Genomic DNA, 25641 nt, shown 5'->3' with positions numbered 1-25641 from the left:
AGCTCAGAGCTGAGGGGTTTGGTGCCGGGGGTCCCCAGAGGCCTCTCCCCACCACGGTGGTCCCTCAAGCTGCCCGGAAGCGCGCGCTGCATAGCGGACACCGGATGGTGTTGGCGGGCTTGGAGTTATGGCGGCCAGAGGGGAACGAAGGGACGAGACTTTGGCTTTGTGGACCCGTCAGTAGGACGGTCGCGCTCCCGGTTTTACTTTACGGGACGATTAGCGCTGCCCACCGTGCGCTTCTCCCGACTCAGCCCCGCCGCCCCTTCGCCCCCCAGCAGCGCCACTTTCCCGCCGGAGCCCCCCGCGGCTCCGCGCTCCCGGGCGGCGATGGCGGCCCCACCCCTCCCGCTCCTTCCCGCCAGCGGCGACCAATGGGCGGCCGCCCGCCGCGCACGGGGCTTTTCCGCGCCAAACTCCAAAGCCCGGGGAGGGACGGAGAGCGCGGGCGGCGGCCGCGGGGCGCAGCGCAGCAGCGGCCTTCAGCACTGCGGAGCTACGGCGGTGAGTCCCGCTGCCCCAGACCCGCCGATGGGGCTGCGGCCGCACTGGGAAGGGGGTGGCGGCGGCGGCGAGGATTCGCTCTCGCGCTGTGTCCGCTGCGAGCGGCGGCTCGCGCGTTGGTGACAGCTCCGAGAGCTCGTGGGGGCTGGGGCTGGGGCTGGGGCACGGCTCTGCTCGCGGGCGCCGTGCGTAGCGCGGAGCTGTGGGGCTGCGCTCCGTGCCCTCGGAACGGGGCTGTGCGGCGGGGCGTTGTCGGCTGTCGGGGCTGACGGCTGCCGTGTGTCGGGGCGGTGGGGGCCGCTCAGCGCTCCCTTTTTTTGTGTTTTTTTTCTTTTTTTCCTGGGGCAGCGCTGCCCGCGGCGCCTTCCGGGCTCGGCCGTGGGATGGACGCGGCCGCGGTACCGCGCGTTTGGGCCGCGGCGGCCGCTTTAAGAACTTACGGCTCCGCTCTGCCCCGGGCCCTGATTCGCTCTTATTTGCATAGTCTCGCGAGGTTTGCGGGGGAGGCTCCCGCGAGAACTGAGAGAGCGTTTCAATTGTGGCGCGAGATACAGTTGGCGCGCGGCGGCCGCCCGCAAAAGGCGCGGTGGGGCCCGGCCGGGAGCTGGGCCGTTAGGCGCGGCGGGGGAGGGGGCGGGACGAAGGCACCGGCAGCCAATCCGCGCCGGGACCGGCCGGGCCGGCGGCCAATGGCGCGGGGGCAGCAGGAGGGCGGGCCGGCCGGGGCCGGGCTGGCGGCGGGTTGAGCGCGGCCTCAGCGGTCGGGGGGGGGCTGCCGGGCCGAGCTGTGACCCCGCGCTGCTCCCGTAAGGGCCGGCAACATGTGGATCCAGGTGCGAACCATGGACGGGAGGGAGACCCACCGCGTGGACTCGCTCTCCAAGCTCACCAAGGTGGAGGGGCTGCGCCTGCGGATCCATGAGGTGTTCGGCATCGAGCCCCACCGGCAGCGCCTCTTCTACCGCGGCAAACAGGTACGGGCCGGGGGGTGGAGCGCGGCCGCGGGCGGTGACACCGTGCGGAGCCGACCGGCACAGGACGGGCGGGATGCCCGGGAGCGGTACGAGGTGGGGGTGGGGGTGGAGCCGGGGCAGCATTGGGCGGCAATGGGCAGTATTGGGCAGCGTTGGGCTTTGCCGGCCATTCCCCCCTCCTCCCCTGTTCCCTCCGTCCAGTTCGGGCTGTGAGGAGCCCGTGCTGGCCGCAGTCGCGGTGCTGGCAGCCCCTGGCCGCGCCGGGCGCGCAGCGGTCGCTCCCCGTGAGGCTGCGGGACGCTGACAGCGCGGTGCTGCTCCGCGGTGCCGGATCGACGCCGATCGCTCGGAGTCCACCCTGTGCTGCTCCACGAAGTTCCGCTGTGCGCCATCCTGCAGCCTTCGTTCTGCGCACGTTGTTGTTTGCGGACAGAACCATTGACACTGCGTGGTCCCACCGCCTTCAGTCTTCCTTCTCCGCTTCGCCCATCAGTGCTTTGTCTGATTTTGGGATCGTTAGAAATGGTCGTGTTTCAGGAAGTCAGGAAAACACGCGTTAGTTTAAAAAGGTGCCCCCAATGCTGAGGTGTGCGCTGCCTCCACCAGAAGCGCTTCGACCTGCTGTGGTTCGGCACGGCGGTGCTGCTCGGTGCTGCTCCGTGTCCTGCACCTGCTGCCTCGTGGCTGTGAGCAGCGCCACGCTGTTGGTTTTTAGAAGAAACGGCGCGCTTTTGGTTCATTCGTATGCCTGGCAGTGAGGCTTTGTCTCTACCAGATCCTGCCCAGAGCTCTCACTTCCTGCGCGCTCCGATTTCCAGGGATTGTCTTGTAACCATCCAGTGCCATAAATCAGAATTGAGTTATCATAGCGATTCCTGTAAAGTGTGAATATTTGTGGCTTTGCTCTGTTTCCCGCTGATAGAGAACAAAGCTCTTGAATCGCAGCTTCTGGTGGTTTGGGTTGGAGGGGATGATCATTTCCTGTATAATTTCTTAGTCAGACCTTAACTATGCGGCGAAGCTTTTGTTTCAGCTTCTGACTGTGCCGTAGCCCCAAGTGCAGTGTTTAAATGGCAGAGAGAGCCCCACCTGCCCTCTGTGCCTCTCTTTTTCTAAGAACGGAATATTTATTTGACTCCATACAATGCCACGCTTGCAAAATATACCCTTAAAATTATAGAGGGTGTGAAACCAAGACGTGCCCTGCTATGCTTAGAAGTGGATGGACAGTTCCAAGTTGAAGCGAATCCTCTGGAAGAAAGCACGTTCCTTGGTCTGTACTTAAAGCTGCACTTCAGAGAGAGGTTCTAGCAATAATCTGAAGTGTACACAATCAGAATGTAAAGACTACTTTGTATTAATATTTGTACTATGGGATGTGGCTGAATTAAGGAATTCATGTCGGAGTTCCCAGATAATGTAGAATAATCTTTACGTTTTGATAGGAAACAGTGAATCTGTGCTTCTATTGAGTTCTTTTCTGTTATGTTTCTAAGGAATGTAGTAGTCACTTTTCCAGGTTCTATAGAACACAGAGGTTTAATCTGGGCAGAAGCCTATCGCAGTGTGGAAGCTTTGCCTTTGGTTCTGTTGGAGAATGGAGAAAACAGAGTAACAATCTGTTACCATCGTGCTGCTGAAGAACTGCCAGGTCCCCAGTTGTTAAATGGTCTTTGAGAAACGCCATTGGTTTTGACTCATGGAGACAGTTGCAACTCCATGGATAGTTTTGAATTGGAAAATCTCCATTGAATTCAATAACCATTGATGCTTTCCCTGCAGATGGAGGATGGTCACTCCCTTTTTGATTATAACGTTGGACTGAATGATATTGTTCAGCTCTTGGTCAGACAAAGCCCAGCAGTGCTTCCTGCTGTGAGTAAGGAGAAGGATTCGGAGCTTTCTGACACCGACTCTGGCTGTGGCTCAGGTCAAAGTGAATCCGACAAAAGCTCTCACAATGGAGAAGGTGCCATGGACCTGGAGGGGCAGCCCAGCACAGCGGCACAGTCTGACTGGGCTGACCCAGGATTTGGCCTCTATAAGGTGAGTCAGTGAAGAACGAGCGTTGTTAGAGCTGTGCTTTGGGAGGGGAAGGGTTTTGCTGTACTTGAGAGCTTTGGGAAATCTTTCATGATACAATTGTTTTTAACTTTGCAACAAAAAATACCAATCAACCCACCAACTAATTAAAAGCAACGTGTTTTGGGTTAAAATAATTATTTTTCATTATCCTTTTAATTAAAATTACAATATGTGTTTAAGAAAAAAAAAGCAACTCATTGCAAGTGCTTGTTCTAATTTTTTTTTCCCAGTAGTTTTTTTTTTGTTTTTTTTTTTTTTTGCTTGCAGTTGCTGCATTTGTCAAAGCTGAAACTACCCCGAATGAACAAAAGGAAATCTTGACCAGCTGTTCAGAATCATTTTACTTCTGTTTCACTGGCTTTTATTGCAGATCTAGTTTTCTCTTTGTCAGATTTTAAGCTAGGCAATTCTGAAAGCCTGTTGTAGGTTAATTAGTAATGGTTTGTATTGGATCACGAGGCTATTTATACACGTGCTGGTGTACAATGGATTTTTAGCCTTACAGGTTCAATCTGAGGAGACTGTAGGGGGATGCATGTTGGGAACAGGAAGGTAAAGAAGATCTTTAGTTTTATTGGTTAAATATTGTGACTGTAGTTAGCTACAGATGGTTAAATCTTCAAGTAGAGTGGAAAATCAATGCTTACTTTGGAAATGCATTTTGGTGAGCTGTATACTTTGCTTTATGTAGATCAATGACTTGGTTGATGCTCGTGATATGAATATGGGAGCATGGTTTGAAGCCCAGGTTGTAAATGTAACCAGAAGAAAAGCTGCAAATGGGAGTTGTGCAGTTGCTGATCAGCAGGCAACCATTCCTGAAGAAGATGTAATATATCATGTGAAATATGAAGAGTGAGTTTTGTTGATTTCTTGGCTAGTAAATTCATTTGGATTGTGATGTCAGTGTGGAATTTGATTGTAGAGATCCCCAATGTAGAACAGAACTGGGCTAACATAGTAATCATATGATTTATCCACATTAACCGTAAGACAAAATGTATGGACTGGAATCATGTTTTTAGAGATAGGGAATGCTATTACCCAAGTTTTGAATAGGTTGCAATACTAATTAAGTTAGGCTGCTGTTTCTAGCTATGACTGTGTGGGAGGAGATTTTGTTCTTCCCAGTTTGTTATGTAGCATCAATTCTTAAATCAGCTCATCTAGATAAAATATACTGCAAATAAATTGTGATGATGAATCTCACTGTCCTTTGATGTCCTTCCATGTCTGCCTTCTGCCTCAAGTTATCCAGAGAATGGAGTTGTGGAACTGAGTTCAAATGATGTGCGGTCTCGTGCGCGGACTATCTTGAAGTGGCATCAGCTGGAAGTAGGACAGGTGGTGATGGTCAACTACAATCCTGATGAGCCGACAGAGAGAGGTTTTTGGTATGATGCGGAGATCCTGCAGAAAAGGGAAACAAAACTGATCAGGGAGATAAATGCAAAGATACTACTTGGGTAAGTGATTCAGAATAGAAATGTGGGATAAATGGAACTCTCCAGTTCTACTTTAGCTTCCATGAGGTCTGAGTGACTGCAAAAAAAAAAAAAAAAAAAAGCAAACAAATCCTGGAGAAAACAAACAAACAAAAAATTAGCAACAGAAGTGCTGAGGAGAGATGGGAAGCTGAACTGTCTTTTGGGATGATTGAGTTAAGCTGGAGGAATTGAGCTCTGCAGGGAATTGCAGGACATACTGATCTGTGGATTCACATACTGTTGGGAGAAAAAGCCCCACATTTGCTAGGAGTTAACAGTTAACATTAACGGTTATGGTTTAACAGAAACTTCAGGGTAATGTTTTGTGCTACATATGAAAATGTAGCATAAGCCTTCACTTTATAAGTAGAATAACCTTCAATTCCTTTCCAACACGTACATATAAAGGACTCTCAACTTATGTGTCATATGATAAAAGCAGATTTTCACAGGGTTGCCTGAACATTCCTTCTTCCTCTCAGCATAGTTATTTTGACTTTATAAACGAGTAGAGGAATTAGTCTGGTTGTTCTCAATGAAAAATATTTCAATGATAGTTTGAACTCTATGGGTACCTAAATTTTCAATGAAGTAAAAAGGAGCACACTTCAGTTACGTGGAAGGTGTTCAGTGGTGATGCTGTCATACTGCTGTCCATGATGCTACAGCAGGTATCTCGAGATGCAGGACTAATATCAGATCAGTTTACATTACCAGTGCATGTGCAGCTGTGAATTCATGCTGTAGGATACTTTCTGATCTTTGACTTTTATCAACTTCTTGCAGGGAGGCTGGTGATTCTTTGAATGACTGCAGAATTATATTTGTGGATGACATTTATAAAATTGAAGAACCAGGCAGTGTTTGTCCAATTAGTGCCAGACCAATAAAACGTGAGTGTTGCATTTTTCTTGCATGTACTGTTGTCTTAACTTGTGATGTTCTCTTAATAATCTTTGAGCATCAGAATCTTAAAACACTTGAAGCTGTGACTCCTCTGACCATTCATAACGTATCTTTACACTTCCTGGAGTGTTGTTTCTTTTTGCTAACAGGACAAAGTGGACCCGTGTGTAAAGCTTGTAAGGACAACCCAGACAAAACCTGCAGGATCTGCGCTTGCCATATCTGCGGGGGTAAACAAGATCCTGATAAACAGCTCATGTGTGATGAGTGTGATATGGCTTTCCACATCTACTGCCTCAACCCTCCCCTGAGTGCAATACCAGATGATGAGGACTGGTAAGTTTTAATGATGCTGTGTGGTATCGTGGTTGCCATCCAGACTGAGTAGTGAGGACTTGGGCTTCATGTTAGGTGGCCATACTGTGACTGTGAGAGCTGAAGAGGTGTGCTGCTGTTATGGGTGTTCTGTGTGTGCTGGGCTCTTTATTTTTATTTTGTTAGGAAATTTCATGGCTTCTCTTGAAAATCAGTTCGGTGAGTGTTTTTTTTTTTAGGACAGTAAGCCAGTGGCTTTCAGACTTCTTTTTGCTAGCTTTGGGACATACATTTCCTCAAAGAAAAATAGAAATACCTCATAAAGTAATTCCTCCTATTTATTTCCATGGAAGCTACGACAACTACTAAAAGCACAGTAACACTATTTGGTAGTGCAAGTTCTAGGCCACAAAAAACTGTTCCTAAACCCAGTCACCACCATTAGCTGTGCATTCTTGTACATTTAGCAAGCACTGATGATTGTCAATGAATGCAGTTCTCTGTACACAGTGAAACTGAGTTCCACCCCTTTTCTTCATTTGCACTTCCATGTCAGACACCATTTTGTCATGCTGCTCCTCTGCTGCCATCTGTCGCATGGCAACAAAATGTAAGGGGATATTGGTGGGAAGAAGGTTCCACCTCTCTTGCCATCCCACCGCCACCCGCCCAGTTGTGGGCCAACATCATAAGACAGGAGGCATTACTTTGGAGCAGCCCTCATATGGGAAAGTATATGGTTTTATTTCATGTCTAATACGCTGAAACAAGATGCAATGATTTCTATGGTACAGATGATTTCTTGACAGGTGCAATGTTTTAGAAGATGGTACAAGTCCAGTAGTTAATGCAGATCTAATTTGTGTCTGGGGAGTTACTTCAGTGTCCTATCTGTGTTCATATGGGGAAACTGTAACATTAGAACTATTTTTGAGAACATTCTCTTTTAAGCTCTGCTGCCTGTTAATTTTTTTTGGTTTGTGACTTCAGGTATTGCCCTGAATGTCGAAATGATGCAAGTGAAGTGGTTCTGGCAGGAGAGAAATTAAAAGAAAGTAAAAAGAAGCAAAAGATGGCATCTGCTAACTCATCATCACAGAGAGACTGGGGCAAGGTCAGCTTTTATTTTTGAAGAATAATGTTGGTGTGTTTCTTGTAATCCTTGGCTAACTGGTCTCCCTTCTGAATAGGGTATGGCATGTGTTGGTCGCACAAAGGAATGTACCATTGTACCCTCTAACCACTATGGACCAATTCCTGGTATCCCAGTTGGCACCATGTGGAAGTTCAGAGTTCAGGTATGAAGCTGAATCCTGGTCTCTTCCACTGTAGAGAAAACTGGGGATGATCCATCTCTTACACGTGAAACCTGAAATGGTTAATATTAAAAGTGTATGTCACTGGATATGCAAGTGCACAAAGGATTTGTGGATTTGTATCAAGTGTTCTACAGCTAATGTTGCATTGTCCAGGCTGTGGGTCTTTTTTTGATGACTTAAAATCCGAACCAAATGTGTTTATTTCCAGATTTTTGCCTTGGAGGTGTGTATTATCTCCCCCTTCTTCTGCTGTTAAGTCTCTCTTAAGAATCTGGATATATTCAGCAGCTTTATTGTCCTGTTAAAAAGGGTAGAAAGAAAGCTGTGAGCTATTCAGACTTTGTTTTTCAAATGGAATGTGAATGCTGCCATTGCAAATCTTTAAAGACCATTACCCTTATCTGTTTTAGTACCTACCTCACTATAAGATTCCTGGACTTTTCAGTAATCAATCTAGGTTGAAAAAAACATTTCTAAATTCAGATTATGAAAAATATCTTTGTGCTCAATTACTGGAATACACCATTGCTCCGTTTCTAAAAACATTTTTCTTGGTTTTATCTGGACATTTTTGGGAGGGTGGTGGTGAAGACGTTGTCTGGAATATAAGCAAAACAAATGTGAAGTAATACTACATTTTAGTTCCAAGACCAATGTGTGATCGTGTTGCTTGTGGTTTGTTGATAGCAGTTGCCTATCACACTTATGGATTGTGGGTTTTTTTGTTTTATTTAATTTCGTTTTCCAGGTGAGCGAATCTGGTGTTCACAGGCCCCATGTGGCTGGGATACATGGCAGAAGTAATGATGGTGCTTATTCCTTAGTTCTGGCAGGAGGCTATGAAGATGATGTAGTAAGTGAATCTTCATTACTTATGTCTGAGAATCAAACTAACTGGCAACTGTGGCCATAATTACATCATACATTCTCTCTCAGATGTTTCTCCATCCTGATGATATTTAAGTTATTTAGAGTAAAACAGGTGAAGGAATGCTCCAATCCAGGAAGATCACCTGAATTAAGTTTAACATCCATATGTCAGCTTTTAATTCAAGAGTCCTTAGCTGCATTTTCTGGGTCTCATCAGATTCTGTATGTATCGCAAGATCTAGAACAAAATCAGGGACAGAAATGCTACTGCTGAATGTATCTGCTTGTTCAGCTAGCCAAATGTAATCCTTATCAGGCTTCGCCAGCCTGTACTGCATATCAACATATCTTACAGTTCATCAGTATAGTACTACCCCCTGAATCCTTCCCCTGAATGCCCATCTAAACCTCGTGCAAAACACCTTTGAATGCAGAATGCTTCTCATTTGTTGTTTTGAGTCTTAATTCATGTAGCAGTGTGAGTACCAATACACAAATTAAACAAGCTTTTATCTAGAACATGCCATGCACTTCCACTCAGGTTCTGTGCAAGTGCTGTGCTGCTCTCTTGGCAGAGGCCTCTTTGGACTTTTAAGGTGTGTGATGAGACAGCAGTTGCAACCCTGATTTTTCTTCCGCTTTTCTCAAGAGGAAACCACACTTAAATGCAGGAATTATCTTTCCTTTTTTTTCTTTCCAGAATGCACTGTTATAGCTACCTGTTTAAAAGACTTTTTCTTCTTATATTGAATTACTCTTGTGAATATGTTGAAACAATCCATATGCATTTCAGGATCACGGGAATTCCTTCACATATACAGGGAGCGGAGGTCGTGATCTTTCTGGAAACAAACGTACAGCAGAACAGTCTTGTGATCAAAAACTCACCAATATGAACAGGTTGGCAACATTTGCATTTAATTTCTAATCTAGAAGCTAGCAAACTGTCAACTTGAGTGTTTGTTTATAATATTTGTAATCAAATGAAACTGGCTAAGTGCAAAAACCACTTCTGTAGGCTGCAGATCAGCTGTACAAGGGAAATGTTTTTTAGAGTATACTATAAATGAAATACAGTTATAAATGATAGTTGTCTCACGTTCAATATTGGCTTAAATGTAAAGAACAGAATAGTAAAATAGCATAAATGTCTTTTTGGTAAGCCAAGCTAAGGTTCAGCACAGTGACATACTGCTCCTCTTTGGAGTAATGGCACCTGACTATATCAATGCAGTACTGAGTAAATCTCTTGAACTCTTCTTAGTAGTAGTTCAATTACATGAAAGTTCTGCTTTGCTTTATCCTTCCTCTTTGACTCTGAAGAGTTCTTTCTGGTAAATACCCTAACTTGAATGGACTTTCTCTTACAGAGCTTTGGCCCTAAACTGCAGTGCTCCCATCAATGACAAGAATGGAGCTGAAGCTAAGGACTGGAGAGCCGGAAAGCCAGTCCGAGTGGTGAGGAATGTAAAAGGAGGCAAACACAGCAAATATGCTCCTGAAGAAGGGAACAGATATGATGGCATATATAAGGTAAGTAGGATTTCAATCTACTGATTTAAGAAAAGAGAATTTGCTTATGGCAAATAAGTTTTTATAATGTCAGGTAGATTTGAATGTGGCTTTTTTTTAAGGTTGTGAAATACTGGCCTGAGACAGGGAAATCTGGATTCCTAGTATGGCGTTACTTGCTTAGGAGAGATGATGAAGAACCTGCTCCTTGGACCAAAGAAGGAAAGGACAGGATGAAGAAGCTTGGCCTAACAATGCAGGTATGCTTCTGGAACTTCACTGTGGTTCCCTTGGACAATGAACTTGAAGAATAGCAGGTCTTTTCCTATTACATGTTGAGGATAATCTAAGAAGAATGTAAAAATCTTAAGAATCAAGAGAGCCCATTTTAGACTGAGGGGAATAGAGGTGCTTTCAGTCCTGTGGGTTGTTTTCCTTCTTAACTTCAGGAGGTTAAATGGACAAAACTAAATTTCTTTTACTGAATTTTTACAGCCTAGCACTTTGGGAGAACAATGATCCGTTATTGTGAGAGCTGCTCCAGGGCTTACCTTTCCAACCTGTGATAGTCTGTAAGTCTATGAATTGGCATATTTACATTGGATGCTTTTTGGTTTTGTTTTACAGTATCCTGAAGGGTATTTGGAATCCGTTGCAAACAAAGATAAAGAAAATAATGGAGATGATGAGTTTGATACTCCAGGGAAAGGAAAGAGGAAAAGGAAATCAGCAGGTTTGTGAAGTAGGCAAGTGAATGTAGAAAGCCCTGTAGGTCTTTGTGCATTTTACTTAATCTTTTTTGTTTAATTTCTTTGGGCTTTTTTGTTTTAAGTCATTCTGTTTTCTTTCAGGTGCAGAGGAAAAAGTCATTAACTCTCCTGCAGGGACTCCGAAAAAAACAAAAGTTGAGCCATACAAATTAACATCTCAGCAAAAATCTCTTATAAGAAGTGATGAAGCCAATGAAAAACTGTGGAATGAAGTACTGGATGCTCTCAAAGATGGACCGGTAAATCATGCTTGTCATTCCTGAAATAAAGTGACAATTAACTTATCCCTAGATATAAATTTCTTGGCTTTGCACAGAAATAGCCTCAGATTGTTAGTATTTGTTTTTTATTGTGGGCATCCACAGCATACCTGTGAAGCACTGCTTCTTACTGGTATTTGAGACCAGTAGGAGGGATAGGAACTTGCTAATCTGACTTCTTTTCTGTATTGAGCTTTATAGAAAAATTATCTATGTTTAAAGTAATGTTCTGCATTTCATTTTTTTTTTTCCTTTTGGTTTTATCTTTTATAATACAATAAATTGATCAGATGTTTTCTTTACAGAAATTTCTAAATAAAGTTGAAGAGGCTTTCTTGTGTATTTGCTGCCAAGAGGTTGTGTTTCGGCCAGTCACAACTGTATGCCAACATAATGTGTGCAAGGTGAGCAGTTGATGAAACTCTCTTGTTAAGTAGCCAACAAACCTTGAACTGACTCGTTTTGTGGTCAGGTTTTGTTATGACTCAATATTTTAGCGGGATTCAGGTATATGTGTGAAAACTTGATTTGATAATAGTTCTTTGGCACAGAAGAATTTATGCTTTAAGGAAAGCTCCACTGCTGCATTGCTACCATACTGTGGATTCAGTAATGCTGCTAGGTGGCACTGGACAAAACGGTGTTACAAGGCATATGGGTTTTTAGTCTGTTTTTCCTTTGAGGGGTGACGTGAGCTGTTCTTATGGAAGCTACAGTGGTCTTTAATGCCTCTACCATGCACTTAACCAATGCATCCACGACAAATGCGCTCTGAAGAACATGTACTATTGGTTGTAATGAAGGAAGTTTTCTTTCCTATAACCAGCCTGGCAGCACTTTGGGCCTTTCTTAGCTCTTGTCAAATACCTAAGTGGACTAGGATGTAGAAGGAACCTCAGCTTCTAAGGGGGGCTGTGTAGAATAAGCTGATCTTTCTATTCTTAACCAATTTATTTATTCATCCTTCACCAGGATTGTTTGGATAGATCCTTCAAAGCTGATGTGTACAGCTGTCCAGCCTGCCGCTACGATCTTGGCAAAAACTATACCATGCGAGTGAATGAAACACTGCAGACCATTCTAACTCAGCTCTTCCCTGGATATGGCAATGGACGGTGATTCTGTAAAGCACTTCTAATTTTCTTTTGTTCAAACTTATTAATGGATTTTACCTGGGCTTAACTTAAGAAAAGGAAAAAAGAAAAGTAGTTGGTGTTCTCCAAGACCCTTAAAAAACAACAAAAAACACAACCTATTCCTTAAAAAAAAAAACCCAAAAATCCCAACAGAAAAAGCGATCTTCCCGTATGCTGATGGCTTTTGTTCTAAATATTGAACATTGTACAATTTTTCCCCTCTCAAAACTGCCATCCACCAGCACAGTTTACTATACATTTTTTGAATGGGGATTTACAAAGTGCTTCCGGTAAGGCTGCTGACAATTGTGAAAGTTTCTCTGCTTTCTCTGTCCCTTCTCCCCACCTTTTTGTTTTTGTTTTATTCCAAACAATGGCTTGGTTGCTAGAACAATCTTCAACATTTGGAATTTGGCCATAAAAGTAGATTTGTGTATCACTTCAGCAGCATCTTGGTGCTCAGTTTGTATAAGATGGTTCCTGGCTTACAACTTCTGTTTTTCTAACACAAGTGGGTGTTTGTTATTTCTTCAATAACTGCTTTTATACCTTTGACAAACTTATCAAAACCATTTCCTGCTAACTTTGTATGTCCAAACAAACAAACTGCTGGCTTTATAGTCAAGTAGTTAGAGCAATATGAAGTACTACCTCAGCTGGACTTCTTATTAGGGAGCTATTTGTTCAGCCAGGTGCTGTCTTCTGTCCTGAAATGCCATTATGGAATATAGTAAAGCCATTCTTAAGTGCCTTTTTTTCTTTTTTTGGAAAGACTGGGCCCTGAATCTTGTTTTCATAAGCACTGAATTGTTTAAACCTGCCGACCGGATTTTGTTCTTTGAGTAAAATATAACGCTGTTACTGTATATGATTAGCATGGATTTGCAAACTGTCAGGTTTCCTCCTAATGCTAGGTGTGTGATGGTAACGTGAATTTATATACATATATATATATATATATATTATTTTTTCCCCACTGCATTTTTACCTAGAAATGGAGAATAATTAATTTTGACTTTTGGAAACATTTTGGTTATTGTATATGACACCAAGAAGGCTTTTGTGAATGGATTGTCTTTTTCTAACATAACCGAAGTTTGCAGTTTAATACCTCAACAGGACAGAGATGTTTTTAATCACATTTGACTGCAGACAGACTGGAACAAACGTGCCTGGTTTTGTTTTTCTTAACTCTTACTCTTTTAAAATTATAATGTTATTATGGTAGAGAAAAATGTTTTATAGGTTTTTTGCTGAATTTGTTAATTTTTGTACAATGTGCAAATTTAAGTCCTCAAAATAAATATCTTTTCAGATGAAGGTATTGGCTTTTCTCCTTTAACACCCTGAAGCAAGTTTCCAGGCCTAATTGCTTGCGCAGGACTTATGTATTCTTCTTTCATCACTCCTAAGCCTATTTTAATTATTACATTTTTAATGCCTACTGTTTTTCACTATAAAAAAAATTATGGAAAACTCCTTTGATATTTTTATACTCAAAGTATTTTATAGTCGGCACTGGAGAAAGGCAATATGGCCTATTCAACTAAAACAGCATCTCTTCAGCTTTCAGGGGGTTCAGTTTTGTTAGACTAAAACCCAAATGGGAAAAATAACACAAGCTGTCTTTTACTACTTAAATGCAGCTAAAATAAATGGGAAAAAAAGAGGCATTTAAGATGTTGCATAACTTCACAGCTTTGGCTTTCAAATGTTTTTTAGTTGCCCTATTTAAGTTTATTTTAAGGTTAGTGTTAAGATTTCAATTGCAGGTCTTTAGTTTCTAATGAAAATGTTCTACTTTTTAGTCTATATCATGTTGAAGAATTGGGTGGGAAAATTCAGGAAGTGGAATCTATTTGAGTCCCTTTGCATATTGTTTCTTGTGATTATTTGGATTTTAGAAAACAGATTGTTCTTCTGCATAGGTTTCAGTTGTACTCGAGTTTTTGTTTATTTAGCATCAATTAGGATAATTCTGCAAATTAGATGCTTTGTAATTTAGGCTTGCAGATCTCAAAACAGAGCTCCAGTAGGAAGATGGCTCGGCTATAAGATAAGATGGCGTGTGGCTCTGGATGAGACTTGCTTTGTGTTCTTTTGGAGTGTTTGTTAGCAGGATGATGCTTCATTTCCTGTACAAACTTGTGTATATTGGTGTTCTGAAATCCTAGAGTAAAAATCTAGTGTGTGATTTGGTAAAGTAACTGTTTTACAGATAAAGAAATGGGATGCAAGAAAAGCAGTGCTGAAAGAACAGCGTCAGGACCTTTGGTTTAGTGGATTCCCACCCCTTCCCAGTAACGGTACAGAGTCTGTGGTCTGCATGGTTTAATTGACCATGAATTAAAATCTGCCCAATGCTTCATCCTGCTGCCGGTTGGAGAAGAGCTGTGTGCAGGTGGTTGCAGGAGGTGCTCGGTGCTGTGCAGGTGCACACTGCAGGGACTCACCCCAGCCTGTAGCACCTGCAGCAGATGGGACAGAAGAGCAGTTTAGCTGCTGGTTGGAGCCCGTCTGAACTGCACTGGTGGATGCCTGGGAAATTGGAAGTGTTGTTAATGCCCAAGGAAAGGAACTAACTAACTGGGAAGAGGTACAGCGTGAGTAGTAATGGTTAAATGCTTGCTACAGGTCTAGCTTATGTGGGATGGGGAACCTAAAACCTGTCAGGGGCTCCAGCTGAGGAGCTGATCTCACTGTGTCCTTTCCCTTCCCCATGTTTGAGCCCTCGGGTTCTGCTGTTCAGCTTCAGTGAGCACGTGGAGCACAGCCACGGCTCTTCCCAAGCATCTCCTTTGTGGCCCAACAGGTGTGTGCAGGTGAGTGCCCAGAGCCTCCACCTCTGCTGCCATCTGTGCAGCTGGGACTACCTCGAAACGCAACGTTTGCTGTTTCTAACATCTCAGCACTACAGAGGCGTTACTCCTGACTATTGCCTGACAGCAGCTCCAGGGAGGAGCTTGAACGGAGACTGCAGCTGGTCCTGAGCTCACGGCGAACCCACCTCGCCGGCAGAGCGCTGGGGGCAGCACCTCCTGGGGCAGCACAGGCCGCGGGGGGGGGGGGCGGTCCCTCCCCGTCCTCCGCCCCATTGGCGCAGGGCGACCGCAGCGCCCCCCCACCCCGCGCTGCTGTGCGGCTCCTCACGTACTCGCCGCCCCTCGCCCCCGCCGGAGCGCAGGCCCGCGGCGTGCTGACCGGCAGCCCCTTCCGCCTATTGGCGGCCGCCTTTGCCCTCTTTCACCCAATGGCAGCTGGGGGTGGGACACCGTCTTCCCGTTGCCGCTTTTTATTGGCGGGAAGCCTCTGAGCGACGGGAAAGCCGCGGGCCGATCATCCCGTTGGTGGGCGGGCCGTCCGTCGGAGCTCTCCGCCAATCGCCGCTCGCGCTGCCCTTGTTGTTCGCTGCCCGGCAACTCCACGGGCCGTCGGAGCCGTCGCTCAGCGACGCCTCGCCCAGTCGGTGCGAAGGTGGCGCCGGCTTCGCCCAATGCGCGTGGCGAGGAGGCGGGCGGCAGGTGCTGGCCCGGAGCGAGGCGCTCTCTTGCCGCCCCCCTTCCGCTCTGCCCGTCGCCGGGCCGCTCGGGCGCTGTGCTGACGGCAGCTGGGGGCCGCCGCCGCCTCCGAGGGGACAGCCCGCGGCTCAGGTACCGCCGCCCGCCGCGCGGGGCCTTCCTCTGCCGCCTCCGGCTCCGCCCCCGGGCCCGCGGCGCTCGGAGCCCCCCACGCCTCAGCGCTGCCCCTCGGGGCGCCGCACTCCGGCCCTCGGCCCTTCCCCTCCGTTCCCGGCCCTTTCGCCGCTCCCGGCCCCTCCCCTGCTCGTCGCGGGCCCGGCTCTGCCTTTCGCTTCCGGACGGCGCCGCGCCTCCTCCTTCTCCTCCTCCTCCTCCTTTCGGCCCGGCCCCGCGGGATGCGGCCTTGTGCCCGGCCCGGCCCGCGCCTCCCGGCCCCGCTGCTTTGTCCCCGCGGGGCTCAGGCCGCAGCCCGGCGCTGCCGATGGCTGCGTGCTGTGATGGCGGGGCGGTGTGCGGAGCCCGGCGGAGAGCTGCGGCGTTACGCCGCTTGTTTTATCTTTATAATAATTAATTGAACTTCTAGAGACTGTCCGATTCTGTGGCCAAAAAGCCGCCTTTCTCCCCTCTCGATATAAATACACCCGTGTTCGTGTGCGGCCATCCCTCCCAGCATCAGTGCGCTCGGGTCCCTCCTCCCTCTCGCGATGGGCCGCTCTGCTGCTGTCACACGCTGGTGACCTCCACCGGCCCTTTGCTGCATGGCTGCCGTATATTTAATTTTCCCTTTAAGAAATGGGTTGAACGTGTGCGAGGTTCTGTTCTTTTGCGATGTACGCAGTGAAAGGTGAAACTATTGAAATCATCTGAAGGTGGCACTGAGTCTTTCCTTTGGCTCTGGTCCCTTAAGATTGGCAGCTGTGTTGGAACTGGATATATTGTAGCAAAACTCCTTTACACCAATTTGTTTTGCAGGGTTAAAGCCCCTGATCAGATCCAATTTTATGTATGCTCTTTATACTTCTTAAGGGAAGCTGCGAAGAGGTGGGTGCTGCTCAGGGACACCAAATGCTGAGGCCAGGAGTGGTGGGTTTTGGTGTGTGACCAGGTGATCTTTTTGACTGGGCAACATAAATAACTCTTTGTGTTACAGCAAGTTAGACATTCCCAGCATTACTTTCCTCTAACCAAAAGAAGCAAATTGTCAGAAACTCTGTCCATTGGAAACCTGACAGTGTTTTCTTTTTTTTTTCTCTCTCTCTTCATATACAGTAAATCACTTCTTTCTTAGGAGTGTCTCTGTTTTTGAGGTTTATGCTTGTTTCCTCTACTGTTCTGTTAGCAGCACTGTAATCATTGGGGCTCTTAGGATTACAGTTTAAAACATACAGTTATCTTTTAGCAATTACATCAAATGACAGCTGGAGTGCAAGTGGGGAATTGGTCCTGTGACAGTGAGATCCTGGTTCTCCACTTCCCCTGTAATAAATAGAGAAAATTGAGACAGGAATGCTGATTTTTGCAGAGCCCGAAGGAATCTGCTCATTCCGTCTTAGAAGTGGTGGGAGTTGCTCCTGTGCGCAGTGTCTGTAGGTGGTACACTTGGCTTTTTGCTGCAGAGCAACTGTTTGTGGATGATACACTGAAACTTCCATCGGCAGGAATGTCTCGTCCAATTCTCAGTAATGTGTTGTTAATTCTCATTTTTAGTTCCCTGAAAGGAGATAATTCCCCCGACCGACCTAGTGAGAGCAGCATGGCCATGGTCCTGTATGCCAGGAGTTAGTTGTAGCAGGAGATTAGAACATGTGGGTGAAGGAGCAGAGTTTTTGTGCAGATCTGCTGTTCTGAGTTTGGCATGCATTGAAGTGTTGAGTATATTAAGTATTTAAGTCGTATATTTTTATACTTGAGACTTCACACGGGTAAGAAGTTTCATCAGCTTTTGGTGAGAAGTTGATAAGAAAAGGCTCTTTCAGGGAGAATCGCATCTATTTGCTGTAGATGGTGCTGACTGTTGGTGTCAGACCGTCACCCCAGACTGCTCCTGGGTGTTTGGAACTTGGCTGCTGTTAGAGCAAAATGTGCTGGAAACTGTTTCCAGTGATCCAATGGGCTGCGCCATTTAACAGATAAAGCAGAAGGGTTTGTTTTAGAGATCTGCAGACAGCGAGCTTTGTAAATTCTCAAGCATGTGGGCAATTTCAGAGAACTTGGAGTTTTTATGGAACAGGAATCAAGACATTTCCTATGGGTTGGGAAAACCAGTTAGTCCGGCCCCACTGGGTGAGCCCGTTGGCCATATATTTCTTTGTATGCTTATCAAGTGATGCATTTTTGTTTCGATGAATAGGAAAGTTCACACTTAAAAGTAACAGCACCAACTTGCTGCAGGTTTACTTGGGCATCGCACTACGTGGTGTGAAGACCTCTCTGCAGTTAGACAAATTAAAAACTTCTATTATCTTTTAATTTATTCCTGGCAACATAGAGAGCTACATACTGAGATTTTTCATTTCTTCTGACACTTTATGGTGTTTTGTGCTGTTCAAATGGATGTGTAGGACCCGTCACTGTCCATTCATTGTGCCATACGCAGTGTTACTTGTAATATAGCATCCGTTAACTTCAAAGATGGATGACAGCGGAATATATCACTGCCAGCAAGGGATTTGCGTTGTGGATTTGGATGCCATCAGCTGCTCTGTGGCTGTGCAAGGCGCTGCCTGAAATGATTGTTTGTCATCTGTGTAGGAATCAAAGGTTGGTCTGTGGCTGACAGCACACTGAAACCTCTGGCTGTTGCAGAATATCGGTAGCAGTGCTGTCATTGTGTGGAGGCCTGGTGATGTTAACGTTGTGGTGGTGTTTTCTGTATGAAGTCATTGTGGAATGAAGGTTTTTTTTTTCCCTTTTCCATGTTTTTCACTAAATTGATCACTACTTAGCAAGATTTTTAGCTTTCTTTGGACCGAGTACATCCTTGTCACACTTTGTGGGTATAGTCCTTTATTACCATGGCTTAGTTGTTAAGGTAGTTCTGTTTTCATTGAGCAAACTGCTTTGTTTTATACCCTAAAACCTACATTAGACTCTCACTGAGTGGCTGCTGATGCAGGAAGATGCACTTGTGTCTCCTTGTGCTACTTGTGTGCTACTTTCTGCTATTTTGTGTAAGATCTTCAGTCTTTGTATGCCTCAGCCGGGGCAGAGATGGCTTGCAGTCTTCATTTTTTTTTTTTTTTTTTATCTTTAGCTTCCTTTCTGTTTCAGAAGAATTTCTTGAAACACAGAGGGTTGTTCTGTTGTTTCCTCAGCTATTTGGCAAAAACACTGTATTTGAAATACAGCCTGAGGAGATGACGTTGGAGGTTGGTGGGATGTTCAGGTATTTTCCTGAGGAGTTCCGATGTTCCTTTACAGTTTCTGATGTGGGTTCAGAGCAGTGGGGAAGGTTTTGGTGGATCTTTGTGGTTTGCTGTTGTGGATGAGCAGCTTAAGTGAATGAAGTTTGCCACATTTGTTCCCAGTTCTGTGTTGGCAAAACAAGCAATGCTGCTTTGGTTACAGTGCGAGTTAAGGTTTGGGCCTGCAGCTTCCAGAGGGGAGAACTGCACTAGGGCCAATTAAAGTTGTCGAACAGTGCCTTAAAGTACCTTTCTTTTTTCCCAGCTCTGCTCAAATTTAGGTTCTAAACTTTCACTCCTTTGAGTCACAGTTTTAAAATGGATCTGAAGTGTGTGCTTGGAGTCTGTTTCTTGCTTTCCTTTCTCTGTGTGAAAATGACCATGTAAAGTTACTTACAGTGCAGCTGAGGATGGGTGTTCTTGACGAGGTGCTGCTGCGCAGTGCTGCTTTCTCTCGCTGCCTTCTGCTCCATCTCCTCCTGGAGATCAGTCCCTGGTGGTGCAGCTGCTCCTAAGCTCAGAATCTGGGTCAGTGTGTCACAGCCGCTCTATGCTGAACCTATGAGCACCTTGTGCAAAAAAAAAAAACAACACAAAGGCAACCAAGGTTTTGATTTTATGTTGGTGAAATAGAAACATTAATCAGAGTGGTATTCTAAACAGCTCATTGGTTGAAATTTAGCTTTACCCAAAGAAGACATTGAGCAAGCTGCTGAGACATTGCTGTGGGCCCAGAGTAACGTCAGGTGTGTGGAAGGAGGGGAATTAGTCCTTATTAAGGTATTAGTCTGAGACAGCAATTACCTTGTACAGAGTGGTGCAGCAGTCACATTCTGATGCTCTTAGGCTTTCTGATAGGAATTACTGGCTACAAGTAACTTTACAATATTTTAAGGTTTACAGCACTTCTGTCTTGGACTTGTGTTTTGGGTTGAGACTGAAAACAGGAATATATGCAGAAAAGAGGTTACCCTCAGTTATTCAGCTGGAAAGGGGTTTGTGCTTGCGGTATGCTCTCGAGGTTTGGAAGGCTGAGGCTCTGCCTGTAGTTTGGGATGTTCAGACACAGAGAGCTGCAGGCAGTGAGCGGAGCTCCGGAGTTAGTGCTCCCGCATGGGAGCGTCCCTGGCTGGCAGCAGTCCCTAAGTGTGGCTGTCTCAGAACACGGCCCTCAGCAACCTGCATCTCCATGTGCTGTGTTCTTGGGTCTGATTTTGGAAGGAGTTCAGTCTATTTCAACTCAGAGGACATTCCTCTTGTATCCCTGGAATTGCAACAAATCTGAATCTCAAAAGGACCGATCCAGATGAAGTATTGGCTTTTTGGTTTTTTTTTTGTTTGTTTGTTTTTCCATATAGCCTTGTACTAAAGATTACAACGATAGTAAAAGTCAGTAAGGATAACTGTTAAGCTGTGATCTGAACTGGAATTTGTAAGACCACTGGTACCAGATCAGCCATGTGCCAGCACTGAAGCTGACGGCTTGTTGGTGTTAGTGTTGTTTATCTGCCCTGCCAGTGTGACAGTGAATTTGGGGAGCAGTGGTTGTGTAATGACTGTGAATTTAGTCATGGGGAGGCACTGCAGTAAGCTGCTGACTGTGCTGACTGAGGCAATTTAATTTGCCTGTTTTAATTTCTTATGGATTTATTGATCTTAAATCGAAACATGTTTTCTGATTTTTAATGCTGTTTGTGATGGGGAAATTTAATGTTACTTAGTGAGTTCTATATGCTTGACTTTGGGAGAGCCTGGGATTCTGGGAAGCGTAGAATATAGTAGAATATATTGGAAGAAGCTCTGGTTTGCCGTATCCCAAGGAGCTGGTGCTTGGCACTGGGTGCTCACTGTGCTGAGGCCTTACAGAGCCATCCAAAGCTCAGAGCAATTCAGAGTCTAAAACTGAGATTTATTTTTTTTTTAAACTATTATTTTTAATGTGGTATGGAAGAGGTGTTGGCTTTGAATTCTTGTTCCGATCTCACAGAATGGTCCCTCCAAATCAGGCATTGTAAATCACTACAGCTGTAATGGAAAATGGGAGATGACAAAGGTCCTACAATTTTGTTTTATGGATTTAAAGTGCTTGAGGTATGGTATTCCTTTATAATGGTATGGTATGGCATCCCTTTATATATCCTAAGGTATTTAAAGTGAATTGCTTGCTTGATAGCAGCTTTCTCCACTCACATGTAGAAGGTACTTAAAATTTCTTCCCTGAAGTATAAAATTCTTTGTTTTCAGCATTGGAATTATTTATTTGCTTTATATGAATGGCTTTTTTTTAATGCTGAAAAAGACACTTCATATCCTTCAGTTGTCTAATTTAGACATACTTCAGGTAGATATATGCATATATTTTATATATATCTAACTACATTAATAGCCATATAATAATATCTAATCTATAATATATACCTATGTATAATATATATCTATAAATTATTATATACCTATATTTTTATTCCCCCCCACCCCCAATATCCGGGACTTTTTCTGCCTTATTTTGGAGTGCTTATCCTTAGATGGTTTCCTACAAGGCTGTATAATTCCCTGCTCTTGCATAGTGTAATGAGCTGAAGAACTTGATTTCTCAGCTGGTAACAGCAGTTTTACTTGTACTACAAGTGTAGCAGTGTTTGTTGTCTGCACTGTTTAGGTTAAGAGTCAGTATGTTAGCATAAATGGGCAATTTGGCTGCAGAGCACCAGTAACCCTGGGTTCATTCTAGGGCATGCACAAACTCCAGCCTATACAGGTGATAACAGCTCTCCTGTTTGGGAACAGGGGCTGTGTTCTAGGAGGGGAACTTGTTGTAATGGTGCCTTCTGGACCAGTTGTATCACTTAGGGTTTTTTTTTTGTTTGTTTTTTCTGTAACTGGTTCAGAGGATTGAAATGCTCTTTTTGTCTTGTGTGGTTCATTGAGATGGTGGCTGTGCATTGCTGCTCTAGGAGTCCTACCCTTGTAACTGTGCTGTGTAACCAGCCTCAGCTCCCCTCTCATTGCCTTCTGTGACACCGCAGTATTGGCACAGGAGAGGAACAAATGGCCATCGATGGGGGCTTGGTTGCTATCCAGGTTGGTACTGCTGCAAAACTTCCTTTCTCTTCAAACTGTGGCCAGCCACCTTGTTTGTTCAGTGTAATTCTGATGGTTGTGGTTCTTTTTTCCTTCAGCAGGATGTGATGCTGCTGCAATAGCACTGCCCGCTGCAGAGCATGTTTTGTGCTCTCTGTTGGTACTGGGTTACAGAGTGCTCTTGGGAGGGTATTTCCTGTATTCAAAAGACACCTTTTCAGCCCCATTTTAGGTAAAATCTTATGGAGTTTCTGTGGATGTTGTGATGTTGTTGTTTTTTTCTCCACAAAGTTATTTTTGTATCCATTATTTTCCTGTGTTCGTTTTCCTTAGCAGATTTGAATGCCTGCTTTCTGCTCTTTTCTTTTTTTCCTACAGGTATATATTTCAAAGGATCTTTTCTGTTATCTCTTCAGATGTGGGTTGTGGGCCTTCATAGCCTGCAACAAAAAGCCAATAGGAGACTGTTGGTTGGTGAATGGGGAACTGCACCTCTGGAGAGGCAGCAAAAATGGGCTTGCCCATTGTGTGCATTAATGCATGTGGCAGCAGTGCATAATGTGTGTAGTCAAGTTCTGCTGTTAAACAGAGATCCTGTGCCTTCATTAAAAGGCTCAGAGAAGTATATTGAGTTTGTATAGCAAAATTAAAGATGGCCTCCTAGTGCTGCTGTTTAAACAATATGTGTCCTATGTCACAAATTAAAAACTCATCTCTCTCTGTCCACTAAGATCATTTCTGGACAGAAGTGCTTCCTTACTGCTGCTGCAAATTAGAAGGTAATATATTTCAGGTTGTTCCTCACTCTTGTAAAGAAATGGAATGCACCCAGCTGAGAAAAGTACTCTAGTACTTCTTGTGAACTAATAGGTGGCTTAGGCTCTCTGCCAAATCATCCCTTTCAGCATTACCAGCAAAGAGGGAAGAGGTTGTTCACGTTGTTCCCACCCATGCTGCTGTGTGGCAGAGCCTTGAATGCAACATGACTGTGGCCTTCTTAGAGCAGTTGCCTTCTGCTGTGCCGCCTCTATCGGCAGTGTTAAGTGAGCTCATTACTGTGCTGTTGGATTGAGGTGGTCCCTTCCAACCACAGCAGTTCCTTTAGGCAGCCCAGGTTTCGCCCTCCTGCTGTGGTCCCATAGCATCTGGAGGAGTGGGAGCTGAGGGGTTAGCAGGGAATGCTGCTGCTTTACAAATGAAGTGAGAAAGAAAACATTTCTCCCAAAGATTTCTCTGTGTTTTGGGTGTCTGAGGTTGAGGGGAATGTGGCTGGACGTGGCCTCCCACACAGAGCTGCTTCTGCTCCAGGAGAGCCCCACTGTAGTGACCAACATACATTGCAGCATATGTTATCCAGGGCTGGTTAAAACCTTCCTTAGCATGAAGAAATGGGATTAAATGTGAAAAAACCTAGTGTGCTTTACTGGAGATGTTCTTTGCAGCTGCAGAGCACTGAGCGGCGCTGTTTGTGTGCAGGCAAGCAAACCAGAGCAGTAAATGCTAAAACTGTGCAAGGAGTTCCTGATTTTCTTCCCCTGCCTCTTGTTTAATTTTGTTTTTTAATTGCTCCCAGTTTTCAGAAGAAGATGGGATCAACAGGCTTGGAACACTATTTCTTTCTTTCTTTCTTTTTTTTTCTTCTTTCCGTTCCTGACTGCATGTAAAACTGAGAGGCATCCATGAAGCAGATGGCATTGGTGTGGGTTCTGCTTAGGAAGGAGCTTGGGTTTCTGTGCCTGGGCCAGACACACCGGCCTGGCTGCACCAGTGCTTGTGGCATTTCTGCTTTAAAAACAGCAGAAGCATTCTCAGTGCAACTGCATTTGCACACAGATTTGGGATGGCATCTCTACATGTCGCACTTCTCCAGTGCTCACTTTTCTTCTGTTTCCTTCTGGATGGCGCTTTCTTCAATAGCCTACAATTAATTATGGCCACCCTGAGCTGGGTGCCAGTCAGCCCAGAAGCTGTCAGGGGTAGGAGGGGCTGGTTCCTACTTTTGTGTTTCTGTGAAACGTTTGTGTGGTAAATTGCTTGTGCACACTTGCATCAGATGTTTCTTTTCTTAAAATACGGACCACAAAGTGTATCAAATCCTTTCTGTGTATCAGGATTGTGAATCTCTTCAAGCCCCTCCAGCTCTAAGGATTCTATGATTCAGGGGAACAGAGGGCTGTGGTTTCTGGTAGAAACATGGTTGTTCCAGGCACCTGAGGTGAAGAGTGAAGGGTTTAGCCTAGGAAGATTTTGGTTCCAACCCCTACAGAACTGTGGTGGTCAGGAAGGGGACTCTGGACCTCACCCCTTCTCCCCCAAAGCCATTCCCTGCAGCAGCTGCACAGGAAGGCACCCAGGGGGATCAGAATATCTCCAGGGAAGGAGACCCCACCTCTCTGGGCAGCCTGTGCCAGGGCTCTGCCAACCTCACAGCACAGAAGTTCTTCCTCATTTCCATATGGAACTCCCTGCCCTCATCCTGACACTGAGCACCATTGAACAGAGCCCGGCCCCATCCTCCTGATCCCCGCTCTTCAGGTACTGATCAGCACTGATCAGATCCCTCCCAGCCTTCCCTTCCCCAGGTGAACAGCTGCAGGGCTTTCAGCCTGGCCCCATCAGGAGGTGCTCCAGGCTCCCACCATCTCTGCAGCCCTCTGCAGGGCTCTCTCCAGCCGTTCCCTGTCTGCCTGGAACTGGGCAGCCTAGCACTGGGTGCAGTGCTCCAGCTGTGCCTCCCCAGAGCAGAGGGGAGGAGAACCTGCTGGCTCTGCTTTGTGCAGTGTGCTCCAGGGAACCATTGGCCTTCTTGGCCATGGGGCACACTACTGGCTCATGGTCACCCTATTGCCCACCAAGCCAAATGGGTTCATTTGGCTCTGAAAGGAAAATTGTTTTACTCTGTTATAATAGTAAAGGAAACCTCAGTGTCTCTGGAGTGTCTCTGGGTGCCCAGGCTGTGCTGTTTTTGGCAATTGCAGTATATGCTCTGGAGAAATAGAAGATGTGTGCCGTGCTCACTGATTAGAGCCATGCTATGGCAGCCTGACTCTCTTTATGCTAACACAGAGTACTTTTAGTAGGGTCTGCAATACTTTTTCATTACGTCGAAATCAATTTGAATTCAACCCCACTTGTGACGTTTGCAGTTGATTTTGAATGTGGCTGCTCTTGGAGGAAGCCCTGCGGTGCCCTCTGCTGACAGCACCGTCGCAGAGCTGCTTCAACTGAACTGCCATTAAAACTTGTTTGCGTTCCAAGTTTCTAGGATAGCCTTATGAAAGTCTGTTTTCAAAATGGTGATTTCATCCTGGTTTACTTTGGATTCTTTTTCCCTGCCAATTTTGAAGTAATTGAACAAATTTCATATTGAAAGGCACTTTGAAGTTACGCTCTTTTTTTAATGAATTGCCTGGCACTTAATTATCTTTGCGTAAATGCAAACAATGCGTAATGACACTACATTAAAAAAAATGCTGTTGTAATGTTTTATGTAGCCTAGC

The 25641-nt window shown here is 45.3% G+C and overlaps 2 protein-coding genes and 1 long non-coding RNA gene across 5 annotated transcripts in view; 2 read left to right on the top strand and 1 right to left on the bottom strand.

Moving 5' to 3' along the window:
• Positions 1-379: 379 nt before the first annotated feature.
• Positions 380-13458, top strand: UHRF1 (ubiquitin like with PHD and ring finger domains 1). Of its 3 annotated transcripts, XM_015886211.1 has the most exons (17): positions 380-504; positions 1316-1478; positions 3261-3524; positions 4255-4418; positions 4814-5029; positions 5837-5943; positions 6106-6292; positions 7262-7385; positions 7462-7569; positions 8339-8443; positions 9254-9360; positions 9831-9993; positions 10095-10232; positions 10600-10705; positions 10824-10981; positions 11308-11406; positions 11975-13458. In XM_015886211.1, exons 2-17 carry the CDS (start codon positions 1326-1328, stop codon positions 12119-12121), a joined length of 2346 nt encoding a protein of 781 aa, XP_015741697.1. In that variant the 5' UTR covers positions 380-504; positions 1316-1325; the 3' UTR covers positions 12122-13458. The 3 variants fall into 3 exon arrangements, with proteins under 3 accessions (XP_015741697.1, XP_015741699.1, XP_015741698.1); XM_015886212.1 differs by lacking the exons at positions 380-504; positions 1316-1478 and adding an exon at positions 1680-2751; XM_015886213.1 differs by lacking the exons at positions 380-504; positions 11308-11406; positions 11975-13458 and having other exon boundaries at positions 1044-1478; positions 10600-10718; positions 10824-10863.
• A 996-nt stretch (positions 13459-14454) lies between these two features.
• On the bottom strand, positions 14455-15554 carry LOC116652446. Its single transcript, XR_004305454.1, has 2 exons — positions 15146-15554; positions 14455-14676 (listed from the first exon to the last, which is right to left on the bottom strand). It is a non-coding gene; the product is annotated as an uncharacterized LOC116652446 (long non-coding RNA).
• Positions 15555-15655: 101 nt separating this feature from the next.
• KDM4B (lysine demethylase 4B) overlaps positions 15656-25641 on the top strand; it is an 84637-nt gene continuing 74651 nt past the window's right edge. Inside the window, exon 1 of the mRNA XM_032441010.1 lies at positions 15656-15788. The gene's annotated coding sequence lies outside the window, so the exon portion shown is untranslated. The remainder of the gene's footprint in view (positions 15789-25641) is intronic.

Source organism: Coturnix japonica, chromosome 28 (assembly GCF_001577835.2).
Source record: "Coturnix japonica isolate 7356 chromosome 28, Coturnix japonica 2.1, whole genome shotgun sequence".
Taxonomy (NCBI): Eukaryota; Metazoa; Chordata; class Aves; order Galliformes; family Phasianidae; genus Coturnix; species Coturnix japonica.
The sequence above is the reverse complement of the archived record's forward strand: the minus strand, read 5'-3'. Positions and strand labels throughout refer to the sequence as shown.